Source organism: Schistocerca piceifrons, chromosome 3, assembly GCF_021461385.2.
Source record: "Schistocerca piceifrons isolate TAMUIC-IGC-003096 chromosome 3, iqSchPice1.1, whole genome shotgun sequence".
Classification (NCBI taxonomy): domain Eukaryota; kingdom Metazoa; phylum Arthropoda; class Insecta; order Orthoptera; family Acrididae; genus Schistocerca; species Schistocerca piceifrons.
The window spans coordinates 493,855,284-493,868,765 of record NC_060140.1 but is presented as its reverse complement, the minus strand read 5'-3'; the positions used below and the strand labels follow the sequence as shown (position 1 = coordinate 493,868,765).

Genomic DNA, 13,482 nt, shown 5'->3' with positions numbered 1-13,482 from the left:
TAGTTTCTTCTTTTTAGTTAATACAAAAATAATAGTAACATAATTCAGAATTATTTATGACTGCGACCTTCACATTGTTCTTCCGTCAACACACACCAAGAGTTAGCTGCCGACTGACTATAGTCAAAGACGACTCCAACGTCAAAGATATTTTACACAATTCATGAGTTTCCACTTGTTATCAGTCTCTTTGCTATTCTTTGATACATTTTCTAATAGTAATCAATATGCATTTACTCTCAAAAACAGAAGTAAATTAACATATAATAAGACAAATTATAATAAATTCTGACAAAAATATAAGAAAACATTTACAATTCGGTATCGACAAATACGGTAAAAAAATAACATCTCCCAGATCCATTACAAAGTCATGTTGTCAGCAGCACCTTTTTTTTTTTTTTTAACAATAGTGTTACTGACAACATGACTGCTGCATATGATGTTATTTATATATATTTGATGATGCTGGTGCTGAATTTGCATTTAACATTTGACTATGCCACTAAGGCTGCAGTACATTAGGACTTTGTTTTTATAAAACATCTGATGATGGTCATTATAGACCGGTAATCTGTTAACAAAAAGTTTGTTACCATGAGACATGTTCTCGATATCCTCCTTCATGTATCAGTTAAGTAAATGTAGTTTCATGGATAGGCATCATTGAATTACACAGTTTCTAATTGAATCTGAGTATATTATATCATTATTTCATAAATATACTTCCTATGTAGAGCTAAAATTCAGTCCACTTGGATACACAAATAGTATTCACATATTTATGTCTCAAGTTAGTCATTACTTTGTTAAATTTCACACGGTTGCTTTGAATAAAGAAAATACTGACTCAAGTGGAATAAATATTCACTCCATGTTCTCACTCCGCAGACTGACTGCTTCATACCATTTTAGCAGATGCTGAAAAGCTTACCATACACCCTAACTTCCAGGGAATCTGCACACGGACAGTGGTCTTTGGTCCATAGAGATAGGTAAGGGTAAAATTCACTATTTGTCCCCTCATGAGAGGTGAAGAGGGTTGTGAGGATGTGCTGAAGAAACAGTTTGAAAGTTTAAGCAATTTCCTGCCTATTCTATACACTTGACGGCTACTCAGCACCGCCTGTATATAGTGAGCAGTGTTAGATACTTACATATGTATATTAGATAATTAAGTCTTTTCCTTTTAAGTCTTTTCAGTTTACTTAGGAAGAGCATTGGCTTTGAACATGTTGTAGAGCTGAATAGACATTCAGCTAATAGTTACTTCTGCTGTTTGGCAGTAATTCAAATGATAGTGATGGATCAAATGGATGCTGAGTGACTGTATAAAGATAATGTAACAAATATAAGTACTTACATGACAAAAAGAAAAATGCTTTCCATACTAAAATGTGGGACTGTGTAAACTGGAAACAAGTAAATAGAAAGAAGAAAAACAGGATGTAAATGTAAAAGTTGATCTGTGTGGAAGACAGTGATAGGTGTCCCTTCCTACCTGTATGTAATGGTGCTTCTATTACACTGAAAAGAAGCAAAACTTAATTCATTCATTTAAATGTTGAGATAAGAGTTGTAAACATGTTTTGAAATTTTTGGGTTGTGATCACTAAATCCATAGGTTATTTATTTCTTAAAGTGGCTTAACAGTTCCATGCTTTGCTTTACTGTACGTAGTTCTCATAATATTCAGTGAAGTTTATATTTATTTTTATGTTATGTCTTCTATTTGATCATTGTTTCATATGATGTTGTTTCCAGCAAGCAGAACTCTTACATTTCCTTACAGAGTAAAAGTAATTGAGAACTTTGATTAATTTGTTGCAGATATTTGGCTACAGCTGTTGTGTTTATTAGAAGGAGTAAGAGTCAGCAGTGCTGCAATAAAGAATGTTCTGGAGTTCACACATTATGACATCCGGAAGTCTATGATGCTTTTGCAGTTTTGGGTTCTTTCAGGAGGAGAAAATTTTCCATTTGATTGTGTTAGTAATGATGATTCGTTGCATCGAGTGGTTTGCAGTGAAAGTGCTGATAATTCAAACCTTAGCTGGAGCTCATTGAGTGAAGAAGTAACAATACCAGAAGAGAGTGCGAATTGTACTTGTTTATTCACAAACTGCAATAACTCTTTGTCCCATGAACTGAATATACCTTTCCCTCTGGATCTCTGTGGTGTGTGGTGGAATTTAGCACCTCTACTTGGACTACCACAGGTAAAATTAAGGGAACGTAGAGAGGTATTGCTATGTGGAAACAAACAACCAAAGAAAAAAGAATGTGAAACATTTTTGTACTATGATTCAGATTCAGCAGATGATGATAAAGAGAAAAAAAGTTGGTTTGACGTGGCTGACAGCATTGAGGATGACAAACATGTCAGCTGTGATAGTGAACGTGTGCAAAACAGTAATATACAAACCCCTAACAAATGCAGCAACAAAGTAATTAAAGCTATGGCGGATCTGATGGACAGCTTATCATCTGTAGACGTAATGAATTTCACAGTTGACAAATGCATAGGCAATTCTGGATATCAAGAACTTAAAGTGCATTGCTGGGATCAAAAGCCACAGGACAGTACCTCATTGCTGGAAGACCAGACAGCATTTTCAGCCTTGGAGCTACCATCACTTGCACACTGTTTAACTGAAAGAAGTATTGCTGCTTGCATAAAAGATCTAAATATTTTAGATCCTCAGAAATACAATCACGTTTTGCCTTCTCATGAAACTGTCAGGTATGTTTCTTAATAATTACCTTAAGAATAAGTGGAATTTTGAAGCAATTAACAGTCCCAGGAAACTATTGCGCAAGTGTTTCAGTTTTCTTGTTCCTTGCATTAATTTCAGTATATAGTTCATCATATTTAATTATGTCTTTCGAAAGTTTAGTATTGTCAACATTTCACTTGTGTATTTTATTTATATTTTTGCAGTCTTACTTTATATTTTTATCCGTATATTACATGGCAGTTTGAAGTTCGGTGTACACTTATTTTGATCCTGTTACATTGTTCTAAGAGATATACAATCTGAGGCTGGAATACATCTACAAAGTTAGAGAGTAGTTTGAGACTGAGATGAAATGATCGTATGGCATTGTTGGCCGGGAGGCCCCATTTGGGGGGAGTTCGCCCGCTGCATTGCAAGTCCTTTCTAGTTGACGCCACTTCAGCAACTTGCGAGTCAATGATAATGAAAATGTCGATGAAGTACACACAACACTCAGTCCCCTGCCGGGAATCGAATCCAGGCCTCCTGCATGATAGGCGGTAATGCTAAAGCTACGCTATGGAGGCGGACAGTTTGAGACTGTCAAGCCAAGTCGGAAATATGCAACAGCAGAGCTGTTATTGAACCCAAAGATTGTTTTGCACACTACAGGTGCCTTTACTAGAAATGGTTCGAATCCTGCCTCAGGCATGGATGTGTGTGATGTCCTTAGGTTGGTTAGGTTTAAGTAGTTCTAAGTTCTAGGGGACTGATGACCTCAGAAGTTAAGTCCCATAGTGCTCAGAGCCATTTGAACCATTTAATAATTAAATCATGAAAAACGTTTAAGATATCAAGGTAATGCAATGAGTGGTTTTAGGTAGTGACCATGGCCTGTTAGTAATGAACATAAAAGAAAGGTATGAGAGAAAGGAATAAAACCAAAGGTAAATAGGAAAATAAAAATTAAATGTAGAATGGTTAAATTAACAGTGTTGGGGGGGGGGGGGGGGGGAGGAGACCAACCTGCTGGGTTTGCTGCAAACTGATTAAGAAGAATGAAGTAGTTTATTAGCGTGCTGGCAGAAGCAACTGATGTATGTGGCGTGTAGAACAACTAGTAATTGGATGACATACAGAGCAATACCTTAGCAGAATTTTTAAACAAGAAAAGCTATTTTAAATTAAAGCATGTAAAGAATGATTCAACAAAATACATCGAAAGCAGGAGATGAAGGTACAAATGGTGGTTATAAAGGGAAAGAGAAAGTGGGTGGAAAAATGAACCATAATGACAGAACAGTATAGTAAAAGAAATAAGAAAATAGTGCATGAAATGACCAGAAATAGGAGAAACGGAATGGAAGAGAAGGTAAAAATGGTTGATAAAGATGGGAACAAGATGGAGGATGTGGAGGACACCCAAAAGGCTATGGAGGACTTATTTTTATCATTTGCTGAATCCAAACGGAGCAGTGGCAGAAGAGAGAAGATAGTAGGATGAACTGGAAACAGGAGAAGATCTAATATGGAAAGAAGTTGTGGAAGCACTGAAGAACATAGAAGGCATCAGGATTGGAGGAACTAAGTGTGGAAATGATTAGAACAGCAGAAGAGACGGAGTTACAGTGGCTGTATTGAGTTATGTGAATTATATGGAAAGTAAAGTTCGGTGGCAGGAGGAACAAGACTTCTGGTCAGGTGACTACAGGGTTACAAACACAAAATCAAATAGAGGTAATGCAGGAGTAGGTTTAATAATGAATAGGAAAAAAGGAATGCGGGGTAAGCTACTACAAACAGCATAGTGAACGCATTATTGTGGCCAAGATAAATACAAAGCCCACATCTACTACAGTAGTACAAGTTTATATGCCAACTAGCTCTGCAGATGACGAAGAAATTGAAGAAATGTATGATGAAATAAAAGAAATTATTCAGATTGTGAAGGGAGACGAAAATTTAATAGTCATGGGTGACTGGAATTCGAGTGTAGGAAAAGGGAGAGAAGGAAACATAGTAGGTGAATATGGATTGGGGCTAAGAAATGAAAGAGGAAGCCGCCTAGTAGAATTTTGCACAGAGGACACCATAATCATAGCTAACACTTGGTTTAAGAATCATGAAAGAGGGTTGTATACATGGAAGAACCCTGGAGATACTAAAAGGTATCAGATCGGTTATATAATGGTAAGACAGAGATTTAGGAACCAGGTTTTAAATTGTAAGACATTTCCAGGGGCAGATGTGGACTCTGACCACAATCTATTGGTTATGACCTGTAGATTAAAACTGAAGAAACTGCAAAAAGGTGGGAATTTAAGGAGATGGGACCTGGATAAACTGACTAAACCAGAGGTTGTACAGAGTTTCAGGGAGAGCATAAGGGAACAATTGACAGGCATGGGGGAAAGAAATACAGTAGAAGAAGAATGGGTAGCTTTGAGGGATGAAGTAGCGAAGGCAGCAGAGGATCAAGTAGGTAAAAAGACGAGGGCTAGTAGAAATCCTTGGGTAACAGAAGAAATATTGAATTTAATTGATGAAAGGAGAAAATATAAAAATGCAGTAAATGAAGCAGGCAAAAAGGAATACAAACGTCTCAAAAATGAGATCGACAGGAAGTGCAAAATGGCTAAGCAGGGATGGCTAGAGGACAAATGTAAGGATGTAGAGGCCTATCTCACTAGGGGTAAGATAGATACTGCCTACAGGAAAATTAAAGAGACCTTTGGAGATTAGAGAACGACTTGTATGAATATCAAGAGCTCAGATGGAAACCCAGTTCTAAGCAAAGAAGGGAAAGCAGAAAGATGGAAGGAGTATATAGAGGGTCTATACAAGGGTGATGTACTTGAGGACAATATTATGGAAATGGAAGAGGATGTAGATGAAGATGAAATGGGAGATATGATACTGCGTGAAGAGTTTGACAGAGCACTGAAAGACCTGAGTCGAAACAAGGCCCCCGGGAGTAGACAACATTCCATTGGAACTACTGACGGCCTTGGGAGAGCCAGTCCTGACGAAACTCTACCATCTGGTGAGCAAGATGTATGAAACAGGCGAAATACCCTCAGACTTCAAGAAGAATATAATAATTCCAATCCCAAAGAAAGCAGGTGTTGACGGATGTGAAAATTACCGAACTATCAGTTTAATAAGTCACAGCTGCAAAATACTAACACGAATTCTTTACAGACGAATGGAAAAACTAGTAGAAGCCAACCTTGGGGAAGATCAGTTTGGATTCCGTAGAAACACTGAAACACGTGTGGCAATACTGACCTAATGACTTATCTTAGAAGAAAGATTAAGGAAAGGCAAACCTACGTTTCTAGCATTTGTTAGACTTTGAGAAAGCTTTTGACAATGTCGACTGGAATACTCTCTTTCAAATTCTAAAGGTGGCAGGGGTAAAATACAGGGAGCGAAAGACTACACTCCTGGAAGTGGAAAAAAGAACACATTGACACCGGTGTGTCAGACCCACCATACTTGCTCCGGACACTGGGAGAGGGCTGTACAAGCAATGATCACACGCACGGCACAGCGGACACACCAGGAACCGCGGTGTTGGCCGTCGAATGGCGCTAGCTGCGCAGCATTTGTGCACCGCCGCCGTCAGTGTCAGCCAGTTTGCCGTGGCATACGGAGCTCCATCGCAGTCTTCTTTAACACTGGTAGCATGCCGCGACAGCGTGGACGTGAACCGTATGTGCAGTTGACGGACTTTGAGCGAGGGCGTATAGTGGGCATACGGGAGGCCGGGTGGACGTACCGCCGAATTGCTCAACACGTGGGGCGTGAGGTCTCCACAGTACATCGATGTTGTCGCCAGTGGTCGGCGGAAGGTGCACGTGCCCGTCGACCTGGGACCGGACCGCAGCGACGCACGGATGCACGCCAAGACCGTAGGATCCTACGCAGTGTCGTAGGGGACCGCACCGCCACTTCCCAGCAAATTAGGGACACTGTTGCTCCTGGGGTATCGGCGAGGACCATTCGCAACCGTCTCCATGAAGCTGGGCTACGGTCCCGCACACCGTTAGGCCGTCTTCCGCTCATGCCCCAACATCGTGCAGCCGCCTCCAGTGGTGTCGCGACAGGCGTGAATGGAGGGATGAATGGAGACGTGTCGTCTTCAGCGATGAGAGTCGCTTCTGCCTTGGTGCCAATGATGGTCGTATGCGTGTTTGGCGCCGTGCAGGTGAGCGCCACAATCAGGACTGCATACGACCGAGGCACACAGGGCCAACACCCGGCATCATGGTGTGGGGAGCGATCTCCTACACTGGCCGTACACCACTGGTGATCATCGAGGGGACACTGAATAGTGCACGGTACATCCAAACCGTCATCGAACCCATCGTTCTACCATTCCTAGACTGGCAGGGGAACTTGCTGTTCCAACAGGACAATGCACGTCCGCATGTATCCCGTGCCACCCAACGTGCTCTAGAAGGTGTAAGTCAACTACCCTGGCCAGCAAGATCTCCGGATCTGTCCCCCATTGAGCATGTTTGGGACTGGATGAAGCGTCGTCTCACGCGGTCTGCACGTCCAGCACGAACGCTGGTCCAACTGAGGCGCCAGGTGGAAATGGCATGGCAAGCCGTTCCACAGGACTACATCCAGCATCTCTACGATCGTCTCCATGGGAGAATAGCAGCCTGCATTGCTGCGAAAGGTGGATATACACTGTACTAGTGCCGACATTGTGCATGCTCTGTTGCCTGTGTCTATGTGCCTGTGGTTCTGTCAGTGTGATCATGTGATGTATCTGACCCCAGGAATGTGTCAATAAAGTTTCCCCTTCCTGGGACAATGAATTCACGGTGTTCTTATTTCAATTTCCAGGAGTGTATTTACAATTTGTACAGAAACCAGATGGCAGTTATAAGAGTCGAGGGACATGAAAGGGAAGCAGTGGTTGAGAAGGGAGTAAGACAGGGTTGTAGCCTCTCCCCGATGTTATTCAATCTGTATATTGAGCAAGCAGTAAAGGAAACAAGAGAAAAATTCGGGGTAGGTATTAAAATTCATGGAGAAGAAATAAAAACTTTGAGGTTCGCCGATGACATTGTAATTCTGTCAGAGACAGCAAAGGACTTGGAAGAGCAGTTGAATGGAATGGACAGTGTCTTGAAAGGAGGATATAAGATGAGCATCAACAAAAGCAAAACAAGGATAATGGAATGTAGTCTAATTAAGTCGGGTGATGCTGAGGGAATTAGATTAGGAAATGAGACACTTAAAGTAGTAAAGGAGTTTTGCTATTTGGGCAGCAAAATAACTGATGATGGTCGAAGTAGAGAGGATATAAAATGTAGACTGGCAATGGCAAGGAAAGCGTTTCTGAAGAAGAGAAATTTGTTAACATCGAGTATAGATTTAAGTGTCAGGAAGTCATTTCTGAAAGTATTTGTATGGAGTGTAGCCATGTATGGAAGTGAAACATGGACGATAAATAGTTTGGACAAGAAGAGAATAGAAGCTTTCGAAATGTGGTGCTACAAAAGAATGCTGAAGATTAGATGGGTAGATCACATAACTAATGAGGAAGTATTGAATAGGATTGGGGAGAAGAGAAGTTTGTGGCACAACTTGACCAGAAGAAGGGATCGGTTGGTAGGACATGTTCTGAGGCATCAAGGGATCACCAATTTAGTATTGGAGGGCAGCGTGGAGGGTAAAAATCGTAGAGAGAGACCAAGAGATGAATACACTAAGCAGATTCAGAAGGATGTGGGTTGCAGTGGGTACTGGGAGATGAAAAAGCTTGCACAGGATAGAGTAGCATGGAGAGCTGCATCAAACCAGTCTCAAGACTGAAGACCACAACAACAACAACAATGGAAAGTAAAGAAAACTCTAAAAAACCGTTAGATGGGAAGTATTGCTATTAATTTCTATACTTAATTGTGGCTGAGTTTCCCCCTCTTGTAACTATAATCTTCAAAAGATCCCTCAAACAAAAAATCATGCATAGTGGTTGGAAGAAAGCAAAGGCAACATCCCTTTACGAGAAGGGCAGAAAAAGTGATCCACAAATCTACCATCAAATATCTTTGACATCAGTTTCTTGTAAAATATTGTAAACATGCTATAAGGTCAAACATAATGAGGTACCTCAAACAGAATGATCTACTCCAGCCAGCCAGAATGGATTCCGAAAAAATCGATCATATGATAACCAACTCGCACTTTTCTCACATGACGTGCTGTGAGAGCTTTGAATCAAGGCAGCCAGGTGGTTGCAGTATTTCTTAGTTTTTGAAAAGTATCTGAACTCAATACCGCATTTAAGCTTATCATCAAAAGTATGATCATATTGGATATTAATTGAAATCTGTGACTGGACTGAGGTTATTAGGTATGGATGAAGCACTGAGTTCGCGTGAATGGAGAGTCGTCAACAGATGTAGAGGGAACTTCGGGTGTGCCCCAGGGAAGTGTGTTGGGACCCTTGCTGTTCATGTTGTATATTAATGACCTTGCAGACAACAACGGTAGTCACCTCAGATTTTTCACATATGAAGCAGTTATCCATATTGAGTAACTGTCTGACAGAAGCTGCACAAATATTCACTCAGATTTTGATAAGATTTGAATATGGTGCAAAGATTGAGAACTTGCATTAAATGTTCAGAAATGTAAAATTGTGCACTTTCGAAAAAGAAATCACACAGTATCCTATAACTAATATCAGTGAATCACAGACGGAATCTGTAAACTCATACAAATACCTGGACACAGCAATTCCATCATCATCACACAAGAGCCATAGTCCCAGTTGTAGATAAATTAGGTAACAGACTAAGAGTCATTGGTAGACTACTAGTAAAATGCAATGTCTACAATGGAGGCTACATACAAATCGCTCGTGTGATGCATCCTAGAATATTGCTCTCCTTAATGGGAGCCCACACCAAATAGGACTGACAGAGGACATTGAAAGGATACAAAGAACGGCAAGTTTGTTCATTCTGCTGGGAGAGATACATAAAAATGCTGGAAGAACTAAAATGGCAGATGAATGAAGATAGACGTGAACTATCCCCTTAAAACCTACTTATAAAGTTCGTAGAACCAGCAGTAAGTGCTGAATCTATGAATATATTTGAATATGTTACAACCCTCTGAGTATCACTTCCACAAACATCGTAAAGAGAAGCTTAGGCTAATTACAGCATGCGCTGAGGTGTTGTAAGCAATCATTTTTCCGCAATCCGTATGTGAATAGTACAGGAAAAAGCTCTAATAACTGTTACAATGGGACATACTCTCTGCCATGCACTTCTCAGTATGCAGAGCGTAGATGTAGACGTAGAAGTATCACATCACTGTGATAACAAGTGACCTAATGTATGCTTGTCCAAACATTTCGCAATCTGCATTTTGTGACCCACAAATACACCCTGACTCATGAGGTAGTCCTGTTGTTCAGGGAACAGGTTGCCAACATATGCACCAGGAGGTAGTACTACTGGACTCTGTTGTTTCCAGAAACTCTGTGCACATTGGAAGCTTCTAACCATTGAAACTTCACTGAGATCGTGATCCATGATTTATGGAACACTGTGATATCTTTGGGATAATCTTCAACCTATCTGCTCCCATTATAGCTGCTTCCATTCTGTGCCCCTATTCTTCCTGTCACACTACCCCTTTTGAACCCTTCAAATTCAAAGATTTATATGCCAGAACTCTGCTGTAGACTATTTTATACACAGATGGCACAGGAATCTAGTAGTGTCACAGAATAACCGCATCAGCATAGAACATTTGTTGCTGCATGGACACCCATCCCCCCCCCCCCCCCCCCCACACACACACACACACACACACAGAGTCAAAAACACTTGAAATTTGAACTTCTTCCATCCAACTGACACTCAGAACAGTCACCATCGTCCTGAAAGCACATGTGCACTATTACTGAAAACCTACCAAAGCCTCACATCTACAGTGCCTATGACAATGGGGCTATGACCAGAAAAGTACCACAATAGTTAACTTGTATGCAATGTATTCCCATATTACTTTAATGTAAAATTAGGCCTATCCAGGAAGTAACCTATGTTACACTACACATAAAATGCTGGGATAGTTGAATTAGTTTTATTAGATAAATCTTAGTTTGGACCTTAATATTTCTTTTCTGTGTAATGACCATTCAGGTTTAAGTGCTTTTAATACATTGTGATGTGTTGACAAATTCCTCTGTATAAAATTTTGGCACATTGACTGGCAGCCAACCTCTTGACAGCAACTTGTAAGTCCTTCATTGGACTCAAAAGTTGTGGGAGCACTGTAGATGAACAAGAAGGAATGTGGCTTTCTTGTTTCGTTGCTGTTAGCACGTTGATCTCAGATTTATTGCAGCATCTGACCCCCTCACAAAGCTTCATGCAAACGGAGGTTACTTACCAGACACAGTAAAACCCTGAATTAATGATCCAGGTTTTAAGGAAATCTGGCTTATAACAAATATTTCTCCTGGTCCTGGTGAAACCCCCACAAGAACAATATTACTCAGGTACACTTTTAATGAACCCTATTTTAAGATAAATCCCACTTTTAGGGAATAAACAAGAAACATTCTGGCAATTAAGATCCAGTTTTTATGCAGTTCCTATTATGTCCATGTAAGTTTCTGATTTCTTTGTTTCACATGGGTCATACTTTGTTTTTTGTATTGCAGTAAATGATTTTGACAGCACAAAATTGTTAATGTACACTGTGAACTTTATTGGTCCTGTGATGTTTTCTTTGAGTATGCTTAATTTTAATTTTTTTGCTGTTGAACATTAACCATCTACTATAACGTTGTGTTCTATTACTCAAAAGTTCTTTAAACCAGCCACATACCTTGTAAGATACTCCATAAGATTTTGGCTTGATTATATGTTTTACAAAATGTAGGAGCACTGAATTTTCCTACTCACTTTTATCCACTGTTTGCAAGATGTCTTTACGTGAATAAAGGAAGAAAATAGACCTTGATGACAGCAGTTGGCATTTTTTCTGTACATCCATTGGTTGAGCCTTTTTGTATACAAGTGTGACTCCCCTGTACTTTGTGTACACTTTCCTTTATGCACAGGTGAGGAACCTGTGTTTTTTTTTTTAATAAAGAATAGGACTTTTTTTGCAATGTGGGGCAGACATCTAAATTCATTCAAATGGCTCCAAGAAAGTGGTCCCATTGACACTCTAAACACCAGTCTTCTATCATCAGGTGGCTACAGTCTTTTGCTTTTCTATCATCTCTCCCTTTTTGTTCAATTTTTCCATCTCAGTTGGAGGGTTGCGTGTTTTCATTTGGGGAAACCATTGTTTACAGTTTTATTTGATGGTAATGGATTAATATGTAAATTAACTGTCTTTACTTTTCTGTATGCTTGGAAGAGAGATTGACGTTTAAATAAATACTCGTACACATATGCCATTTCATGTACAGGATTTAGTACAAGTTTCAGCAAAATAGGCTTATGATGAAATAACTTTGGAGACAAACCTCTTGACAGTAAAAATAATCGACAACAATTAAGTTCATCACTGCCAAGGCTCCCCCCGGGGGGTCCACAACTCTTTTGTGGATACGTGCGTAGCGAGCACGGGACCCCGAGCTAATGTGGCCTTCCTTCCTTTCCGGGCTGCATTCCTTCCCTTTCCCCATCCCCCATCTTCCCCCCCTTTCCCCCCCCCCTCCCCCCCCCCCCCCCACACACACACACACACACACACACACCTCCGCCTCTTTCCATCCCTTTCTCCCCCTCTGGGAGTATGTTTTGTGCCTACGTCCGGAGACGGACATTCGAAAATGTAACACATTCTTTGCTTTCTCTGCTTGCAAGTCTTCGTCCTTCCTTTGTCCTTCTCTTTTCCTTACCTCTTCTCTTTGCCCTTTTCTCCGCTGCGGGGTTTGAGACCCCTCTTCTTTCCTTTCCCTTTGCTTTTTCCTTTCTCTTTTTTCCTCCCTGTGCGTGTCTGAAGGCCGACCCACGCATTTCCATGCGTAGTCAGTGACGGGGTAACGCATAATTCCCCGCCCCGGATAGACAGGTAGGACACGTACGTACCCCCTGGTAACGGCCAGGCCCAGGGAGGGGTTATTACCCGAGCTGATGCCTTCCGAAAGTGCCGGTTCCTCCCTCCGTCCGTTTCTCGGGAGGTGTGACCTGAGGTGTGGACAATCACCTAAGGCAGGAGTGCCCTCAGAGAGGGCCCCCACAAGGAAGGAGCGCGCCATCGGAGACGCCAGTAATCATGGGGGATACTTTCGCAATGGTTTCCTCATCTTCTACTATGTCTGCTCACAAGCGTAAGTTCAATGAGTCTCAGCCACAGACAGTTCTTCCATCGTTGCCGCAGTTCCTTGTTGTTTCTCGGTCTGACGAAGGTCACGACTTCTCCACGGTCAACCCTTTCATTATTCAGAAAGGTGTTGACGCAATTGCAGGTCCTGTAAAGTCTTGTTCCAGATTACGAAATGGCACCTTGTTGTTAGAAACAGTCAGTGCTCTCCAGGCACAAAAATTGCTGCGTACTTCACTGCTACACACCTTCCCTGTTCGGGTGGAAGTGCACCGCACTTTAAATTCATCACATGGGGTCGTTTATACACGCTCCCTCGATGGATTGTCCGACGAGGAAATTCAACACTACCTGTCTGACCAGGGTGTAACGGCTTCTTGACATTTGACAAAGTTCAACTCCCATTGAAAATCAAAGCAGGCTATGAGATAATTTCCGT

The 13,482-nt window shown here is 41.1% G+C and overlaps 1 protein-coding gene across 2 annotated transcripts in view; it reads left to right on the top strand.

Annotated features, from left to right (window-relative positions):
* Positions 1–13,482, top strand: part of LOC124787921 (ATPase family AAA domain-containing protein 5) — a 146,812-nt gene that overhangs the window by 122,333 nt on the left and 10,997 nt on the right. The window contains exon 11 of one of the 2 annotated variants that reach the window (XM_047254908.1): positions 1,831–2,743. The exons of the other annotated variant lie outside the window; for it this stretch is intronic. Coding sequence (XP_047110864.1) covers positions 1,831–2,743 — 913 coding nt within the window. The remainder of the gene's footprint in view (positions 1–1,830; positions 2,744–13,482) is intronic. 2 annotated transcript variants of the gene reach the window in all.